We start from the raw sequence: 20866 nt of genomic DNA on the forward strand, positions 1-20866 counted from the left end.
TTAGCCATTGTGCTTTAGGATTGGACATTCAGGCAGTTTCTGTAAGTGCAAGTGGATCCCGTTCTTGGGTTGGAGGATGACGTTGTTCAAGAAGAGCAGAGGTGTGGGAGAGGCTGCAGTCACTTTGAAACGGAGCAGAATCAAGGCGATGGCCACCTTCAACTCGAGCATGGCAAACTGCTGCCCGATGCAGTTCCTGCAGACGTCGGGGGAGAGGAGATGTTGAGAAAAAGGATTCTCTGACTCTTTCATAAGTTACTGGCATAACAAGGGTAAAGTTCACAAAAAAGCAACATTTCATACTGTGGCAACATTTCATTCTGTGGAAACTTTCAGACTTCTGACTGACATTGTTCCCTAGCTAGGAGGCTCTAACCTGACGTCCTCCTCGTCCTCCTTGTAACAACATGGTATTTCAGATAGTCAAAGAACTGCTTCTTCTGCCCCAGGGTGTGCACTGCACAGAGCCTGCGCACAGCCACGCACGTCATGAGATTACCTTTGAAGGCCCAGCTGCACAATGTGTGATAGAGAGGGGACCATTCTTTGTGAATCTAATTGACCCACTGATGGGCTCAGATGGGCACTGCTATCCACCTCATGGTCAGATGAGAAGACAGAGTTCTGTGGAAGAATGTATAGACCTGAGAGGCTAAAGTGACGTAGCTAGACCCCTAACTAAACACTTCTGTGTACGTTTTTAGAGATTTATTTTACTTTTATCTGAAAGGCAGCATTACAGGGAGGATAGAGTTAAATCTCCCATCTGCTAATCACTCCCTGTGTGGCTGCAATAGCTGCAGCTGAGCTGTTCTGACCCAAAGCCAGGAGCCAGGACCTAGCTTCTTCTGGGTCTCCCACGTGGGTGCACAGACCCCAGGATTTGAGCCACCGTCCCCTGCTTTCCCAGGCCATAAGCAGGAATTGGAAGTGGTGCTCCCAGGATACAAACTGGCATCCATATTGCATGCTAGCACTGCAGGGGGAGGCTTAGCCTACTATACCCCGGTGCTGGCTCCCCTTCTGTGCATTTTCAACAACTTCAAATGGTTCTCACCTTGGTCCAGCTGAGAATGGTAGGAAGGCATGAGGGTGTCTCTGATCAGAATTCTCCTTAGAAAACCTCAAAGGGTCAAACACCTGAAATGAGAGGACAGTACCACCAGTAACCCCCAAAGAACATTGAAGACACTTCTTCAGCTACTACTTAGTGCTGACCAATGGGAGCATAATGTGAATCATGTGTGAAGTTTAAAGTGTTCTGGTAACCACATTTCAACAGGCAAAATTAACTTTGTGAATGTAATTTATTTAACCAAAATTATTCTCACATGTAATCCAAATACTTATGAAGGAGATGGTTCTTTTGGCCTTGTATCTTGAAATTTTCATGTGTGTTTTACACTGAATGCATGTCTCGATTCCAAGTAGGCACATTTCAAGTGCTCCATGGCCACCTGTGTCTTACAGCTACTCCATTGTGCCACCAGACTTGCAAACCCTGGCCTGCCTCCAAAGGGCCTTCTCTGTGTTAGAGTAAGGGAGAACTGTAATACACACTATGACAATTGCAGGAGGTAAGGGTGTTATCCACCTAAAAGGCATATCAAAACGATTACGAGGTCAGTTGCTACTGGGACTTTCTATTACATGGAACAGAAGAACAGCACATTCCATGAGGGCTTTGAGGTTCAAGAACTAAAGTAAATGAAATTATGATATTGTAAATATGAAAGAAAAAAGAGAAATGAAGAGAAATGAAGGAGGTCTGGCATGGTAACCCAGTGGGCAATGTCCTCTCCTTGCATGTTTAGGGTTCCCATATGGACAGTTCATGTCCCAGATTCTGTACTTTGCTTCCAGCTCCCTGCGGCCTGGGAAAGCAGCAGAGGACAGCCCAAAGCCTTGGGACCCTGGACTCTTGTTGGAGTACTGGAAGTAGAGGCCTCTGGCTTTGGATAGGCTGAGCTCAAATCATTTTGTGGCCACATGGAGAGTGAACCAAGAGACATACATTTCTCTTTCCTTCTGTCTGTAAATCTGACTTTCCAATAAAAATAAGGAAATCTTTTAAAAAAATAAAGAAGAAAGCAGAGTTTGAGGGAGATATGTTTCTTAGAAATTACAGCTATGAAATACATGAAATCCAATCTCTTCATATCAATTTAAGAAATGTAAAAAATTTTTAAATGTAAACAATTGTAAAAATCCAGTCTCTTCATATCAATTTTTAAATGTTAAAAATTGAACAAAGAAAGTAATACCTCTTGGGATTTAAGATAAAAAACTAAGTGTGTTGGAGTCATTTCCTTGTGGGACTATCATGTTTAAGGCGCTGAACTCTCTAAGAAGTAGCTTTGGAGACTTGACAAGCACCTTGAAAGGACTTTTCATGTTTGCCCCCAAAATGTACTTTTAAGCAATGTCAAAGTTTTAGTCTAGATGAACTTCTCAGAATATTTTTTTCCTTATAATGTGTCATAACTAAATTTCAGGTAGCTTTTCTGCTGCCTTATTCAATATCACATTTAAAACTCAGCAACAAAGCTATCAGCATTATGTAGCACAAAAATCTGCTAGCACCATTGGATCAAGCTGCTCATGTTTGCTTCAGTCTTTTTGCCTGTCTAGATCCCCTCTCTTTTCTTTTCCACTCTTGCAGGACTGCTGGAACCTAACTGACATGGTGTCCTGTTGGGTTTAGCCCCAAAGAGACACTGGCAGGGCATCTGGAGAGAGGAAGAGCAGAGGGTGTTTTTTCTCACAGGATGCTTCAGTGTGATTGTGTCATGGCTCCTATTTGATGGCTTACCCAGGACTCTCCCTGGTTCTTACGCCTCAATCCTAGGCCCTGTGGCCTAGACGGGATTAGCACTTGAGGTATGTATTTGCTCAGCTTTACCTTTCCTTAAACCCACTACTCAAATGAGTATGTCATTGACTTCCTGCTAGGATCTGACTGTTCCATCCAGCAAAAGTGAGATGACTGGAGTGCACTCACTATCAATGACTCACGGCCTTTTCCTAAGGGCTCAACAGGTGAATCACTGAAAAACAGATTGTGGTAATTGATAGCAAATCATGGGGCATTATGTGCACCTGTTCACTCAGAAGAAAGAATAGGAATAGGAATAGGAGAAGGGGATAACTTGTGTATTTATTTAGTTTGAAAGGCAGAGAAACTGGGGGGAAGATCTTACATTTGCTGATTCATTCCCCAAGTGCCTGCAACAGCCAGGGTTTGGTCAGGCTGAAATCAGGAGTCTGGAACTCAGTCGGAGTCTCCCGGTTGCAGAGCATGGACCAAGAACTTGAGTTGCTGTCTGCTGCTTCTTAAGGTGTCCAATAAAGGGAAGCTGGATCAGAAGCAGAGCTAGGACTGAACCCAGGAACTCCAACACGGGACAGGAGAGTCCCAAGCGACAATTTAACTGTAGTGGGAAATGCCTGCCCCAAGCACAAATCTTTGTTTCTCTTTTGTATCATTTTCCTTATTTGTAGAGCCATTTCGAATGCTTCGTTTGCAAAACATAAACAGCACATTAGGTTTTTGAAGTGTGTGTAAGGGTCATACCTTTGGATTTTCCCAGACAGCAGGGTTGTGGTGAAGACCCCAAATACTGAGGACCACGACCATTCCTGAGAAAGGAGGAAAACAAGAGAAGCTACAAAAGAAAGAACAAGTATTGGGCAGCTGGTACCCTGCTCTTCAACAAAGTTTTTCCTCTTACTGGGAAGATTCAGTTCCTTGGGAAGCTGTGTATGCCTTAGTTGATGCCACACAGAGGCACATATGAGAAAGAGCTTTGGGCTGGCATCTTAGTTTTCAAACAATGATTTACTTCAACTTATGTTTCTGTTTGAAGAAGTGGTTGTAGCATGTCAAAATCATAAGCCATGCTTATGTTTTTTGCTATGTTAGGCAATTACTTAAATTTCTGTTAATGGACTCTAAAACACTCTTTGAGACAATCTAGGTACAAAGAACCAGAGTTTAGTTCCATTATTCAGATCCAGGGAAAAGTTCCTGTTGGTGCTATTTACATGTGGAAGGTGTGAGATTTGAGGAAATATCCATGTGGTTCAGCATAAAAATTAGGAAAAGGGGAGAGAATTTGAAGGTTACTTTGAGACCACAAGTTATTCTGATAAACTGATTTTGGGTTTGTGAACAAGCTTCTAGTGACAGCTGTGGTTGTTTGCTGTAAGTAGTCCTCTTGGCTTGTTTTTAGCAAGAGTTAACAGAACAGGGGAGACAGTGTGTCTCGCATGCCTGCCAGGGACTCTCTCAGAAACGCGTGGTGTTCTGAGCAACCCTGGTTCCAGGTACTGCCCTCTGACAGATCTGCTTCCGTAAGTCAACCTGTTGCACTTTGGGCTCCCCCAGCGGGTTTTTGGTTAATCAACAAAGTTTGAAATGCTCCATACACTCTAAAGCATTACATACACATCTTAATATCATGTGCAAGAAGAAAATGAGCTAATGTGTTTGAAAACTCTGTATAAAATGTACATTCCTGAGCACTACTGAGTGTGACACTGGTGATGAGGTCTTAGAATGCCTGACTCCCACAGGATGCAACCACACTTCTCTCCCTTTCTGGGTCTTCCAGCTAAAAATGAGAGATGAGAGACAGTGCTCATCTCATACGATGTTTTATCTCAATTTCAAACCTGGTCAAAGATGACCTCAAAAACTATGTCCCAGAAGCATTTAACTCCTGGGAATTAACTCTGGGCTGGGATACTAGAGATGTGAATGTTGGACTCTGTTTTGCCACACCTGGTTATGTGCAGCTGGAACACTTACTGAAATTCACATCTTCCGTGCCCAGCACTAAGCCAGTTGTCCTTAAGAATGTCTTTTGAGTTCTCCAAGAGCTAAGAAATCTTACAGTCTTTTTCAGTGTGGGCCCTAGGATCTCACGATCTTTAGGAGGAACTTAGGAAAAGAATGCAAAGACCTGCAGGCAACGAGCATTCATCTGGGAAGGTGAGGGGCTTGTTGAGTGTCCTGGAAATGGATGGGACAGGAGGAATCAGGCGAAATGCCTCACTGATGCGCATTTCAGTGTACGACAGCTCGCTCAGCTGGTCCCTGTGGGGAGAGGGAGAAAAGGAACGAGGGACCTCAGATTCTTATCCAGTTTGTAAATATTGATCTTCTCTTCAATTTGATTGTTTCTCATGGTAAACACCAAACTAGTGGTAAACCAGTTTGCCATCTGAATGTATACATACATAAACTGATGTATCAAAATGTATCAGAATATTAAAGCAAGACTCTTTCTGTGTGAGATTTGAAAGCTGTCCCAGAGACAGAGGAAGCAGACAGGTGTCAGATATTCTAATTAGAAAGTGAGGTGTTGGGGAGGAAGATGGCTGACCTGGAGGAGCTGGTATAAGGTAGAGAACAAAGTGAGGAGGACCGATCCAGCAGAGGAACAAACCAGGAGACACAGAATTGCAGGGAGAGGAGTGGGAAAGTCACTAGACTGCACTGAAGTAAGAAGATCAACACAGCTTGGAGGGACAGTCAGAAAAAGAAAGAAAGGAAAGACAACACTCTGTGCAAGACTTGGTGAGTTATGGTCCCAGGCAGGGGGAAGGTCGGCACAATCTTGGCTGACCCAGGGAAGATAAGGGCAGCTGCAAAAACAAGCTCCCACACCAGAGGGAGCCACACACTACTGGAGTCCCTGAAACCCTAAGGGTGGCTACAAGGTTGAACATAGGGGCCATCAACCCCTGCAGAGGTTGAGGACAAGCAGGGGAGGGGGCCCCAGCAGAATGCCCACCAACAGCTCAGCACCATTGAGAGAGTGCAGAGGGGCCTGGAAGCACTCTCAGGGATTGGGTCACAGAAATTCGGCTCCAAACTGTGGGTTAGCTGTGGGGTTTCCTGCTGTGCTTGGCCTGAGCCCCAGGGGGGAGCACCGCACCTTGGAGTCTGCCAACCCACACAGAGGTGCGGGCTAGCAGGGACATGGCTGCGCACTTTACAGCCAGGGAGCACATCTGAGAAAGTGCAGCACATTTGAGAGAGTGCAGCAGGAAGCTTCACTAGGCCTGAACAACCCAAGCTTTTCTGACCCAGCTCCGTGCTGCGGATTCCAAGCCCCAAGCCAGCAGCTGGAGGCTGGGGCAGAATCCCCTGCTGTGCTCAGCTCTTAGCCCAGGGGAGGGGCACCACTCAATCAAGCCTACTGATTCAGACAGAGGCATGGGCTAGCAGGACCACAACAGTGTGTCTCACAGTGGTACAGCGCCTTTGAGAGAGTGCAACAGGGGCCCTCACTAGGCAGTGGCATGCCAACTTGTCCCAAACCAGCTGAGGGCTGCGAATTCTGAGCCACAGGCAGCTGGAAGCTCCGGTGGAACCCCCTGCCATGCTCAGGCCCAACTCCAGAGGCGGGGCAGCACTGCTCCAAACAGCTAGCAGGCCTGGGCAGGGTCACAGGCTGGCAGGCTTGGAGGGAGACAAGTGCGCCTCACAGTGGGACAGCGCCTTTGAGAGTGTAACAGGCAGAGCAGCCTTGCACTAGGGCCAGGCCCACAGAGCCATCTGACACAACTCAGGGTAGGAAAGAGCAGCAGGTGGCTGGAGACTGGGGCAGAACCCCCTGCTGTACTCAGCTTTAACTCCAGAGGTGGGGAACTGCTCAATAGAGTCTGCTAACCTGGGCGGAGGCACAGGCAAGCAGGCCACAGCAGTGTGTCTCCCAACAGGGGAGTACATTTGTGAGAGTGTAGCAGGGTGTGGAACCGCACGCTCTATATCCACCCAGAGCAAAGACAAGAAACCCAAGCCTACAAAGTCTCTCATCCACACTCTATCCCTGTTGGCACGCACAAGACAATACCTAACCAAGGAAATAGAAGGAGGCTGACCGAGAAGGGCAGGCATAGAGGAGGACTTGGTAAACGAGGAATGAAAGATAGCTGAGGGAAGAGCAGCAGACCAGAAACATGCAGAGAGGAGTGCTTGTAGCATCCCTGAACATGGAGCAACCAAGAAGAATCACGCAACTTGGAAGGAATCCAGAAAAGTAAGCAGGAAACACAACAACCCGCCCGGGACGTGGAAAAAATAACACAATGAGAAAAAGCATCAGAAAAAGCAACGACTCAGTTGAGAGAGCCAGCACCCCACCAAATGAGGGCCAAAAGCCATTACCAATATCGGAGATGCAAGATGAAGACATGGAAGATTTATCATTTAAGGAATTTTTTAAAATAATGCTAAAATTTGTCAGAGACCATGAGAAGACGTGGGAAGACTTCAAGAACAACATAGTCACAGAAATACAACAAGTCAAAACCAAAATGGCTGACCTGGAATTCAAAATTGAAACTCTGATCAACAGAATAAATACAGCAGAAGAAAGGATCTCCGAAACAGAAGACATACAAAATGAAGGTGCCCAGCGAATTAAACAGCTGGAGACAAGCCTCAACAAAGCTAATAAAATGATACAAGAAATGAAAGATCACTTCAGAAAATCGAATACTCGGGTCATGGGCCTTCCTGAAGCAGTGGAAAGAGAGTCAGGAATGCAAGGGGTGCTCAACGAAATTATACAGGAAAACTTCCAAAACACTTGGAACATGAATCCAACCCACATACAGGATGGACAGAGAACTCCCAACAGACATGATCCAAAGAGATCTTCACCCAGACACATGATACTCAAGTTCTACTCCAACGAAGACAAAGAAAGAATCCTGAGACAAGTACGAAGCAGAGAAAAGATCACATACAGGGGAAAACCCATCAGAATCACTGCTGACCTCTCTGAAGAGACCCTACAAGCAAGGAGAGAATGGACAAAGATTTTCCAAATCCTGAAGCAAAACAACAGTCAACCAAGAATAATATACCCAGCAAAGATCTCATTTGTATATGAGAACGAAATCAGATACTTCCATAGCAAAGAAAAACTAGAATATGCCAACACAAAACCAACTCTACAAAATCTCCTTAGAAATGCGCTAATTCCAGAAAAAAAGGAGGCAAACCACAAACAAAGATGGCAAACAGGAAGGTCTCCAAACTAAAGCCAACACAAGGAAGGCAATTACATAGACAACAACACACACAAAACACACTCGCATGGCAGGGCAAAATTGCAACCTCTCAATTTTAACTCTCAACACAAATGGTCTAAACTCACCAATCAAAAGACAGAGATTAATGGAATGGATCATCAAACAAGAGCCAACCATCTGTTGCCTACAAGAAACACATCTAACCAAAAAAGATGCAAAGAAACTGAAAGTGAAGGGATGGAAAAAGATATTTCATGCCAATGGACGAGAAAAAAAGCCGGGGTAGCTGTCCTAATTTCAGATGAGATAGACTTCAATCTAACTAACATCAAAAGAGACAGGGAAGGTCATTTTATACTGGTGAAAGGAATGATCCATCAAGAAGCAATCACCATCATTAATGTTTATGCACCAAATCTCAATGCGCCTAGTTACGTAAAGCAATTACTTACAGACTTAAGGGAAGACATAGATACTCACACACTAATTGTAGGCGATCTCAACACACCTCTAACATCAATGGACCGGTCTATGAAACAAAAACTCAACAAAGAAACAACAGAGCTCACACAAACAATAGAACAACTGGACTTAGTAGACATATAGAGAAGTTTTTATCCTAAGGCCACAGACTATACATTCTTCTCAGCGGTGCATGGCACCTTCTCCAGAATCGACCACATGATAGGACACAAAGCGAATCTAAATAACTTCCAAAAGATTAGAATCATACCATGTACCCTCTCAGACCACCATGGGATGAAACTGGAAATCAACAACTCAAAACTCCCCAGGAAGTATAGGCACTCTTGGAAGTTGAACAATATGCTATTAAACGAACAATGGGTCAGGGAAGAAATTAAAGATGAGATCAAAAAATTTATGGAAACCAATGAAAACTCCAATACAACATTCCAAAACTTGTGGGACACCGCCAAAGCAGTGCTACGAGGTAGATTCATCGCAATCGGAGCCCATGTCAAGGCTGAAGAAAGACGCCAAATACAGGAACTAACCACACATCTCCAGGAACTGGAAAAACAGCAACAGAAGAGTCCCACACACAATAGAAAACAAGAAATCATCAAAACAAGGGAGGAGATAAACCAAATACAAATAAAAAAAACTATACATAAAATCAACAAATCAAAAAGTTGGTTTTTTGAGAAAATAAACAAAATAGACACTCCACTGGCCCGACTGACCAAAAAACAACAAGAGAAAGCGAGAATCAACAGCATTAAGGATGAAAAAGGCAACATAACAACAGACACTGCAACCATTAAGAAAATAATTAGAAATTACTACAAAGAACTGTACTCCAATAAATTAGAGGACCACCAAGAAATGGAAAAGTTCTTAGACCTCCACCACTTACCAAAACTCAGTCCAGAGGCAACAGAAGAATTAAATAAACCTCAATACCCTAGTTAGGAGTAACTTATTTTCCTGTCCTGCCTAGTAAGGTATGTGTGAGTCCCCACTGATCATTTCCTGTCTAGTTCTAAGCTTTCCTTGTTGTTCTCTGTCTATTCTGTTTTTGTTGTTGTTTGTTTGTTTTGTTTGTTTGGTGGGGGGAGGTCTGAGGCGACCCTGGTGGTCATTGCAAGAGAGGGTGGAGATCCAAAGTTGGAACTAAGTAAGGGCCAGAGAAAGCTCCTCTCCCCAGTCCCGAAGGGAATTTATTCTTCTGTTTCTGCAGACCGCTCTGGGCTCCTGACTGTTTGAACCACTGTGTTTTTACTTTATTTGTTGAACTCTTAGTGGAGCAGATTTTTTGATTAAAATGTAAATTAAAAATGGTTTTTCAAAAAGTTAAAAAGAGAAAAAAATGTTCATCCTTTCCAGGGAGCTGAGATAACTGCTTTCATTTTATTCTAAGCTAATGCATACATATGGATCTATTTCTGGACATTGGTTTCTATTCTGTTGGTCCAGCTGTTAGAGTACGTTTTCGAACATATTTTACTTTTAGAGTAGTTCACAGAAACATTCAGAAGAGAGTGAAAGAGTTCCTATATACCTCCTGGTCGCTCTCTCTCCCTATCGTTCCATTTATTATTATTACCTTGTCTTAGTGTGGTACGTTTGTTATAATTGATGAATCAACATTGACTTGTGTAGTATATTTGCTATGATTGATGAGCCTGTATTGTGATCCACTCAGGCCCATAGTTTACTTTAGGTTTCTCTCTGTTGTATACTCTATAAATTTGACAAGCATACTAGGATATGTATTTCCCATTATAAAAATTATTGTGCCATTATGCAAAAGTTTCACCTTCCTAAAAATACCCTCAGTGTTAAACCTATTGGTATTGATGCCTTGTATCACATTTTCTACTTTTCTTAGTGAACCCTTGCTTTATAATTTTTGGTTAATTTTGAAAAATGATTTGAGTTTATTTGTTCAATCTATATATAACTATACAGATCGCATATAATTAAACCATGTGTCTGCTTCAGAATTAAATCATTGGCTTGTTGAGCTTCCCTAAAATATTAAAATAGTGATATCTGAATTTTTCTGAGTGCTGAAAATTTGCCACTAAAAGACTTTCTGAAAGTTTTTGATGATTGTTGGCATCTGATAACACATGCACATTTGAAGACTAGGTTTGTTTCTCAATGTTTTTAATCTGGTTTGTGGCTATCCTTCACAAAGCCTAGCTGTGCTGTTTATTTTCTCTGAGCCTGTGGGGGGCCACATCAACACTAGGTGGCATCCTAAAGCTAGACTTATTGCTAGCACACCCTTGTGCTGGCATGATTTCAGTCACAGGGGATATCCCAGCCCAGATTTTTTACAAATATCTAAGTGGTATATTACTGAGATGGAATTTGGTGGTATTTAAACAGAATAATCTGTGCCTACAAACCTTCTCCTGGGGCAAGGGTAGGCCCAGGTGTACTTAGTCCCATGGCCAAAAACACTACAATGCATGGATGACACTGCAGAAAAGCAGTAATTGGTCAAAAGTCATTGCTAGCTAGAAAATGTTAGAATTGATAAAAGTATTACTTATCTTTTGTAGAGATTAATTTATTTCCTTTGAAAGGCAGACACAGGTATTTCATCACTGGTTCACTCCACAAATGGCCACATGGCCAGAGTTGAGTCAGACCAAATCTAGGAGGCATGTTGAATTTCTAAGAAAGCTTAATCTATTTCATCTTTTACATGTATGTTCTGTAAAAAGTATTTTAGAGTTAACTTATTGAATTCATGTCCATGTTTGCTCTGTATCCCTTTTCATTCCTGTTGCATATCTTTAGCTTGTCGGTATTATTGCAATTATGATGCACAAAGTCACATGTCCTATGTCTGTTGAAATCTTACATATCCTCTTGTCATATTATATTAATAATACTTGTCAACAAAGGACTGGTATAGCAAAAGGCTCTGATAAAACTATTACTATAGTGTAGCAAAATCTCCAAAGGGACTCAAATTGTACTCCATTTGAGCAGTTTCTACTCAAAAACTTCTTTAAGAAGAATAATTCTGGGTTGGGGAGTGGGCATTAGAGCTAGTAATTAAGACACAAATTTGGAAGCCTAAATCTCTCTCTTTTTTTATTGATTACATTGCATTATATGACACAGTTTTATAGGCACTGGGATTCCCTCCCTCCCCAACCCACCACATGGTGGATTCCTCCACCTTGTTGCATTACCACAGCTCAAATTCAGTTGAGATTCTTTCCTTGCAAGCATCTACCAAGCATAAAGTCCAGTGTCTTATTGTCCAGATAAGTTCAACAGTTTCTTGGGGAGACCTCTGGTCTGAAGGTAGAGTCTGCAGAGTATCATCCTGATAAATTAAAAATCCCAACATTACCTCAGTAACAATTTGTAACATTACGGAATTAGTTGACATAGTATTGAGTAACCAATATGTTAAAAGAGAGAGAGAGAGAGAAAAAAAGAATGCAAGTTCTGAACCACATCTTGTGACTTCTACATTGACATTTCACTTATTAGTTTATATACAACCAGGTTCTATACACCTTAAAATGGCTACACATTACTATTCAGCTGTCTCATGTCTATTTTCATTTTAGTATTTAGCAGTTTATAGTGTTGAAGCATGATTTTGCTGAACCTGGCTGTTTTCAGGTAGTCTAACTCTATAACTCAAACAAGACATATGTCAACAGTTTAGGTGAGCAGTTTTAGGAGGAGTGTGCACAGAAATCTTCAATACCCTAGTTAGGAGTAACTAATCTTTGTGTCCCACCCAGTGAGTTATAAGTGCATCCCCATTGACCATTTCCTGTCTGATTCCAAGCCTTCCTTGTTGTTCTCTGTCTATCTGTTCTAGACTTATTGTTTGTTAGCTTCTTTTGAGTGGTTTCTGGAGTGATCCTGATGGTTATCACAAGAGAGGGTGGGGACCCAAAGTCAGAACCAGGCAAGGACCTAGAGAGAAAGCTGCTCTCCCTAGTTCTGAAGGAAGTTTTTTGTTCTTCTGTTTCTGCAGACTGCTCAGTGCTCCTGGTTGTCGTTCCAATGACCTTGGATCCCGTAAGGCAGGATTTGGGCTTCTTCCATCCCATGTGGTAGATCCAAATGGGGGTGGGTGATCTCAGAGTTCTCAGTCTCCAAAGGCACTCCAATTCCCCATGGTCTCCTTGGCAGTTGGGATGTAGACCTCAGTGCTGGTACTGATAATCCTTGGTGAGGATCTGGGAGTCTTCAGGGTTGGGATACAAGCCTCCTCCTGTCTGACTCCTCCACTCTGCGGTCCTCCCTGCTCTGTACATATGACCTCCTGTTAAGAGGTTGTTAGGATCACTCCTGATTCCCCACATATGCCTTTGTGGTTTTGCTATTGTCTAATGCTGATTCGAGCCTGTTGTCTATGAGCTACCAGTTATGATCCTGATAGGCTATATTTCCCGTCTTCTTCACACTTTCCAGGGTGATGGAAGATTTCTCTGCTCTCCCTCCCCATTTCTGGGTAGCATAGGGCCTTACAAATATATTAGGTTTTACAATTCTTTGATGTAGATCATATGCAGTCTGACTCATATCGATTGTTGGTTCATTGGTTACTTCTCAATATCTTATTGCATGAGATACAGGCTTGTGGGGTTGAAATAGTATTACTGTTTTTTGGATTGACATCATTTCACAACAGCCATATCAACAACAACATGAACAACAAATTATATCACCCTGAAAAAAATAACGAGCCACTGAGTAACCAACACACATGTGACAAAAAGGGAACACAGAAGTCTCTTGGGAAAAAGATGCCATCATATACTTCATGAGCACATGATGGATTCTGCTAGAGAAAAGAGATTATTCAGAAGCAACCAAACTGAAATAAAAACATCAAAACACATGGGATACAGCCAAAAAAGCAAACAGACAATCAAAAAACAGTAGATTGGACTGTTGGAGTTACACTTTCCATGTTGGGAAGCCTAAATCTCATATCAGAACATGTGAATTTCAGTCTCAGACCTATCCCCTATTTCTGCTTGCTGCTAGTGTATAGTCTGGGCAACACTGGGTGACGGTTCAAGTACTTGGTTTCCTGACATGGAAAACTGATTAAGTCCTTATCTCTTGCATTCAGCATGGCCAGGCACTGACTATTGAGGGCATTTAGAGAGTGAACCAGCAGATTGAAGATCTCTCTATCTTTTTATGCCTCTGTCAGTCAGTCTCTCAAATAAATGAAACCTTTTGGGTCTAATGTGTGACTTAGCAGTGAAAAGAGTCAACACAGCAGTTGAGATATCTGCATTCCACTTTGGGGTGTCTGAGTTTGAGACTGGCTTTCTGGCCCTGAGTCCATCTTCCTAGTAATGTGAACACTGTTATTCAGGAATGAGGACTCCAATAGTTGAGTTCCTGCCACCCATGTGGGAGACTTGGATTGAATTTTCTATTCCTGCTTTTGCACTCTCCAGACTCCAATGCAGATATTTGTGGGAAGTGAACCAGTAAATGAACACTTTATCTCTATCTTTCTGTTTTTCTTTCTCTCTGCCTCCAAGGTGAGTAAATCACAAAACCAAGCAGAACAGGATTCTCTATTCACAGTGAGGTTTATCTCTCTCAAGAGTCACAATATAGTCAGATAGTATACAGACTTGGACAACCATTATCCAAGAAATACCTGTGTACTGATTCAGCACTTGGCTTAACTTATGAAAGCGGTATCCCTGAGGACTGAATTTGAAAATTATGTCATGGTGATGTAGGAAATTATACAAATGGTGAAATGTTATTTTTCCCATTTCGAGCATTGCTTTTAGATAAGGATCATAGGTACTAGAAGAGAAAGATGGGACAGTATGTTAATAATTGATCTAGATACTGTTAAACAAATATATCTTTTTGCTCTTCCGTCACTGACCTGTTTATCTGGCAGTTGGTCTTCTGGCTAAAAGCACATTTCATGATTATGTCCAGGGCCATCAAGCTGATGTGCTCATATACCTCCAAGGTCGTGTCCTGAGCACTGCAAATCTTCTCCCACTTGCCCTGACATGGGAGGTCAAGATCAACATCAACACCATAAACATCATCAGTCTGTCTGGAGGTGGGGATACTTCCCAGACTCTGCACTTAGGACTCGAGAGAGACAAGCTTGACCTCACAGAAACCAAAGTTCAGGTGAATAAATAGCACACTGATCTGGGGCATGCACTCAGCTGAATGACAGAGAACATGGAACAAGCTGCGCATCTGGTAAATGGCTGGTGTAAAGATCTGTGGCCGTTGGGTAATATCAACCCTGTCCATAAAACAGATCTTCTGTGATTCAAGGGCTATAATTACAAGAGGTTCCCTAAGAGTTTCTCTCATTTTCAGTCCCCAAATTGGCAGATATACAACATTGCTCTCAACCACCACAACCGTGTTAAAACTTGGGATATTTTAAAATGTGTTTTAGATTCATTTTAGCAGACAAAAAAGCTGGAAAGAGAAGCAGCTACAGGGAGCTAGTTCCTAGCTGGTCACACTGTGTCCAGTTAACTTGTGCATCCACAGAGAACTAGTCACTTGGTATTTTCTAAAATATTTGGCTTGACTTTTAGAAACTCACAAAGTCTCCAGTTGGACTGTACTTGCTATTGTATTTAATTTTCTAAAAATAAAAGTCAATTGAAAAGATGTTTATGTTGAGGTCAACCTATGTCTGTTGCACATTTGCAGGTGCTAACCTAGAAGTTAAGGACTTGGAGACCTCAAATGAAAAGCAAAGGATTGTAAAAACATTTATCTAAGGAGGCATTGTTCACTCCAGTAACTTGCATCTGATCAGACAGGTAATTTTACTGAGCACAAAAGGTGAATTTAAAAGAAATAAAAGCAATGTTGTCTTGAAACACTCTAGAACCTTCAGTGAAGGGAGCATCTATGAGAGCAATCTCAAGGAAATGCAAGAGTGGGAATGAGGGGAACACACATGGCTCCTGGACAGGCTGGTAGAACTGACACATAGTCCCTGGCAGATTTTAAGTGTGTTGAACACTGAACAGTACCGGGCCTGGAGGAAGATGTTTGCCTCCCTTCCAGCATCTGCATCCTGGTCTCTAGGGCTTTGCCCACACAGCTCACACAGATAGTGTCACCACAATCTTGTGGACTTCAGGTTAAGTTCGGATGAGAGCTTGGCTAAGAACCCAACCAAAGAACTGGTCACAGTGCTTCCTCTGAGGAAAGGGGCACATTTCTGGAGGAGAAGAACTTTGGGCTTATTTGTAGTGTTTTGAGTATTTACAGTAGACCTATTAATGGACTGCTTGTTTTTTAAAATAAATACAACTTTAAAATTTAAATATTTGTACAAGCAGAGCTTTGGATAAAGTCAAATTACAAATCAGAGATAATCTATGGGGGTGTTTCTCCACAGCCTCTGCTGGTCCATTTTGGTCCTGGGGAAAATCCTTTCCAGCTCCCAAGTCTTCCTTCCTGCAGACTCACTCTGCTTAGAATTCCTATATCTACAGATTCAAGTTCAACCTGCAGTTTCTGTGAAGGTTGGCGTCCTCTGGAATTTGAAGCTACAGTGGTTCTTCCTAGGCTGTTTGCCTCTCATCCGCGGCACTGTCTGGTTTATTACCATAGGATCTCAAAATATAGATTTTAAACATCTTGTTTTAACCTCCCCAAGAAAGTAGCAAAGGCTTACCATAGACACATAGACAATGGATAATTCTACATTGATTAATTCATGCAAATTGATGCTTGATTCCTGCTATCTATTAAATGTATGTCTCTAATGATCCCCACTAGCAGTATTTTGCACCACATCAACACTTTCTTTCACTTACCAGCATTGTGTTCACAGAGTAAGCCATCACCTCAATGTATGTTTTTAGGATGTCAAGGTGGAATCCTGGAGTCAGTAGGCGACGATGCTGGAACCACTTGGGTCCATCCAGATTGACCAGTCCTTTTCCTTGAGAGATAGAAGGTACAAAACCTTTTGCCATGTATTAGGTGAGATGAAGAAGGAGTGATGTGGAAGAGACAGATGGATGACTGGGACCCAGAGTTAGTGCTCACTTGAAAAGCAAAGCATTGCTGATATCTTAAATTGGGGGTGAATTTCTATTCTTTTTTTAAATTTTTTAAAGATTTATTTATTTTTATTACAAAGTCAGATATACAGAGAGGAGGAGAGACAGAGAGGAAGATTTTCCGTTGAATGATTCACTCCCCAAGTGAGTGCAACGGCCGGTGCTGAGCTGATCCAGAGCCAGAAGCCAGGAACCTCCTCCAGGTCTCCCACGCAGGTGCAGGGTCCCAAGGCTTTGGGCCATCCTTGACTACTTTCTCAGGCCCCAAGCAGGGAGCTGGATGGGAAGTGGAGCTGCCGAGAGTAGAACCAGCGCCCATATGGGATCCTGGGGAGTTTAAAGCGAGAACGTTTTAGCCTCTATGCCATGCCTCCAGGCCCGAGTTTCTATTCTTGTACAGTGAGATTTTTCAAGCATGGCAAGTTTAAACATCTAGCAAGATTAGAAGATGCCAACTACTAGCATGTAGTAATTGAGAAGGGTACTTAATCTTTCTGAGACTTGGTTGTCTCAACAAAGAAGTATGATAATAAATAATAAATACCTGCTTTGTCATATTGCTGTGCACAGTATATGAAGGTGCATAATAAAGTACCCCATAAAAATACAATCAGTATTCATCTCCTTTCCACTCCAAACCATCCCATTAGCTATGCTGTACACATGGATGCTCAAGGAACCAGAGAACAGTGTCTACCCTTCCTGTCATTCCCTCCTGAGTCCTGCTTTGTGAATGTGAATGGTACAAAGTAGAAATATGGATCGTGGCTAATGTTGCACAATCTTTTACTGAAAGGCTAGTCATTAAATATTTGGTTTTCAAGGACTTTACACTGCTGGCAGCATTCTCAGGGTGCTAGGTTCATGATGAATGGTCTAGTGCTGGTGCAATGATTGAACCATAGTCTAAGTGCTGAAACAGGTATTTCACTTAATCTTCACCATGTCCTAGAAATGTGCTTCTCATCTTCATTTTCAAAGACAAGGAAACTCAGGAAGATCATACTCAACTAGCCTGTTGGGTGTGGGCAGGATGGAAATTTAAGTGGTTTAGAACTCAACATATACATTCTTTCATTTAATTTCTTTCTTTCTACCATATTTTCAATTACCTGGCTAAGTATCTTAATTGTTCTTAGATCATTACCAAGCTGTCCTGTAGAACAAAACTGTACTCCTTGTTATGTGGAAATACAGGGACTTGAAAAGAAATGGAAAAGATTCAAAGTAACAAGAGAGGAAAAGAATAGGCAGTTGCGGCTTCACTGAATAGGTGATGCTCACATATCAGCTGCCTGCAGAATGGGACCTTACAGGCAGAAATGAATTAGAAGCTTTCAGGAACTTGTTTGGACCTTAAAGCTCTCTTCTATCATTCTTTCTCCCAAACACACATAGGGTCCAGGACAGCTGTACCTTACTCCTAATGAATTCAGATTTGAGTTTCTTTGGAATGCTGCAGTATGAAAAAGGGATTTCAACCGAGAGTGGGTCACACCTTTTATTTTATGCATACATACCAAGACATGGAGTCATGAATTTGGGTAGGTACTGGGATTTGGGACCTGCAGAATTAAGCAAAGGAAACAAAGCACAAACTGCAAGTTAGTAGCAAATGATGAGGTTAAGCCATTTGTATTTAGAGTTAATATGAATAGGTCATAATTTGGATCTGTCATTTCAGCAGTAAGTTTTTCATTCATTTAGTGTTCTGTTTCTTATTTTACTGAGGTGTTCTGCACATTTGCTTTTGCTTTTGGTTGATGTGATTCCTCTTCTCTGTCAAGAGAACATCTTTAAGTATCCTTTGTAGGACAGGTTTGGAAGAGGCATATCCTTTTAACTTTTCTTTACTGTTAAAGAATTTTCATTTCAAAGACAAAGGAAAGCATTGCTGGGTAAGTTATTCTGGGCTGAAATTTTTGCTTTTAGAATGTGGAATATGTTGCTCCATTTTTTTCTGGCTGTTAGTTTCCTGTGAGAGGTCAGCTATGAGACTCATTGCCATTTCTCTATATGTCAATCGATTTTCTTTCATGTGCACATTCAAGGATCTATTCTTTGTGTTCAACTGAAGAGAGCTTGATCATCTTGTGTCAAGGTGAAGATAATCACTTTTGGTCAACACTGTTGGGAATTCTGTGGCCCTCCTGGGTGTTGTTTTCCAATTTCTCCTCCAGATTATGCAAGTGTTCCTTTATTATTTCATTAAATAAATTTTTAACCTTGTTTCTCTCTCTGCACCTTCTGGGACTCCTATAACTCTTATATTTAGCCTTTTATTAGTATTTTTCAATTGTTGAATACTTTTTTAGCTTCGCCCAGATCTGCTTCCAGCTTTTGATTATTTCCCTACTGTGACAAGAAATGTCTTCAAATTCTGAGATTCTTTCTCCTGTCTTATTCCTTCTATTATTGAGATTTTCCACTGAATTTTTGATTTGTGCTATTGCATCCTTCATCTCTAATAATCCTTTTTGATTTTGTTTCAGTGTTGCTATGTCCTGTGTGACATATTCATTCAGTTCCTGCATGTGCTTTATAACATGTGTTTTGAATTCTTTATTCCCCCATTTTTTTGATGTATTTCTCAGTTAACTCTTATGATGACAGAGGCTTTGCTCCTATGCAGGGAGTCTTCAGTAATATTCCTTGTGCCTCTGTCTCTTCTTTTGCTCTTGAGTCATTGCACTTCTGGCTGGCAGATTCTTCTCCTTAGGATAGATTTCTAAGCTGTCTCATTCACAGGTCTACAATTCAGTTTTGCTCATTGTGGTTGGTACATGGCTCTTTGTTTGCAGTCACTTGTGCCACTCCTTCCAGTGAGTTTCAGATATGGGTTCTTATGTTACACTTCCACCGTGGTCTCTGATGAGCATCTGGCTCACCACTCTCCACTGCCTGTGATTCCATGGTGAGGCTGTATCATTGTCCGAACAACCTTCCTTCAACCTCCTGTTTGAGCAGTTCCTAAGATTAGGAAGATATCAGGTTTCCTAAATATCTAGGTTGTTGGTAGAGCTGTTCTTGCTAGAACCTGCTGACCGTTAGGTCTGAAGGCCACCCACACCTATTTTGACCTATTCAGTTCCAAAGCTGGTATTATTTTCCCTATGGGACCAGTGCAATGCACTGAACTCAGTAATTTTGCTCCCAGCTCAGCATGTGTGTTGCTCACTGTTGTCCCCTACAGTCTCTTAGTCTTTACCACATTGCAGTGTACAAAATGGCACCTGATGTGCCAGTGGTGAGTTCTGAATCAGCTGGCCTATAGGTTTTGGTCTGCCTGGAGCTATTTTAGGTAGAACCTATAGAATGTCACATTATAGACTTTCACTCAGCCATAAATGATTTTGCTCCCAGCTTAGTACATGCACGGCCCATAGCCTTTGCCTCCTGCACAAAATGGCATCCAGTTCAGCTGTGGTTGGAGTTTGGGTTGTTAGATAAACCATGTTCCCACAATGCCTGTTTGGGATCTGCTGCTCTCTCTCTCTCTCTCTCTCTGCTCCTGGTCAAATCAAACAAATCAGCAAAAAGGCAGTTATTTGCCTGGGTTTACCTCCTGAGCCCTTGGTGAACTGCACTTCCCACCTGGCTGCTTTCTGGTGGAGCTTTGGACACTGGTGAAGCTCAGAGTGCCACTTACTGACTGCCATGGGCTATCTGAAATACCACACGGCTGTCTCTGCTGCTTTCCTGTGTCTGTCAGTCTCCACGTGCCCCTCTGCTGTCAGCCTATCTTCTCCTATTTCCTGGAATATGCCCTGTCTACTTCACCATGGTTAATGAATCTCTGTCTTTTTAAATGTGTCCTCAGCCTATTCTGGCGTTTTGATTCTCCTGATACTTCTTTTTAAAAATTTGTCAATTCCATCCATCATGGAAATAAATCAGTTTCTCCTATGGCAGTAGCATCCCCATTTCTATAGATGTGTGAAGCTTGACATAAATTCAGATGCAAAATTCAAATTTTTGACATTTACAAATCTGAGTGCAAATACTGACTCCAGAGAAGACCTTTCTCCTTTTAGAAGCAGTTTGCAGATTGAACATTTAAAATATTTCTGTAAATCACTGAAAAACAACATTAATTTACAACTGCTTCTTGTATGAAACGAGAGCCACAATATGTGTATGCTTAGGTGTGCCTGCCCACAGTGTTGGGTTTGACTGCACAAGAGAAGGAAAGCTCTGGCTCCCAATTTCATCTGTTATCACTGTGAACTTGAAGTCCAGGAGATATCCTCTGGAGAGCGTAGGGCCAC

The 20866-nt window shown here is 42.1% G+C and overlaps 1 protein-coding gene across 1 annotated transcript; it reads right to left on the reverse strand.

The window, feature by feature from the left end:
* Window positions 1–19511, reverse strand: LOC121161964 (cytochrome P450 4X1-like). Its single transcript, XM_040988705.1, has 10 exons — window positions 19487–19511; window positions 18119–18163; window positions 16350–16477; window positions 14426–14553; window positions 14186–14340; window positions 5943–6018; window positions 4965–5098; window positions 3575–3639; window positions 1058–1140; window positions 1–196 (listed from the first exon to the last, which is right to left on the reverse strand). The coding sequence occupies exons 1-10, from the start codon at window positions 19509–19511 to the stop codon at window positions 1–3; spliced, it is 1035 nt and encodes a 344-aa protein (XP_040844639.1).
* Between the last annotated feature and the right edge of the window lie 1355 nt (window positions 19512–20866).

The sequence above is a fragment of the Ochotona curzoniae genome, unplaced genomic scaffold, assembly GCF_017591425.1.
Source record: "Ochotona curzoniae isolate NIBS_2020 unplaced genomic scaffold, NIBS_Ocur_1.0 contig_4965, whole genome shotgun sequence".
Taxonomy (NCBI): Eukaryota; Metazoa; Chordata; class Mammalia; order Lagomorpha; family Ochotonidae; genus Ochotona; species Ochotona curzoniae.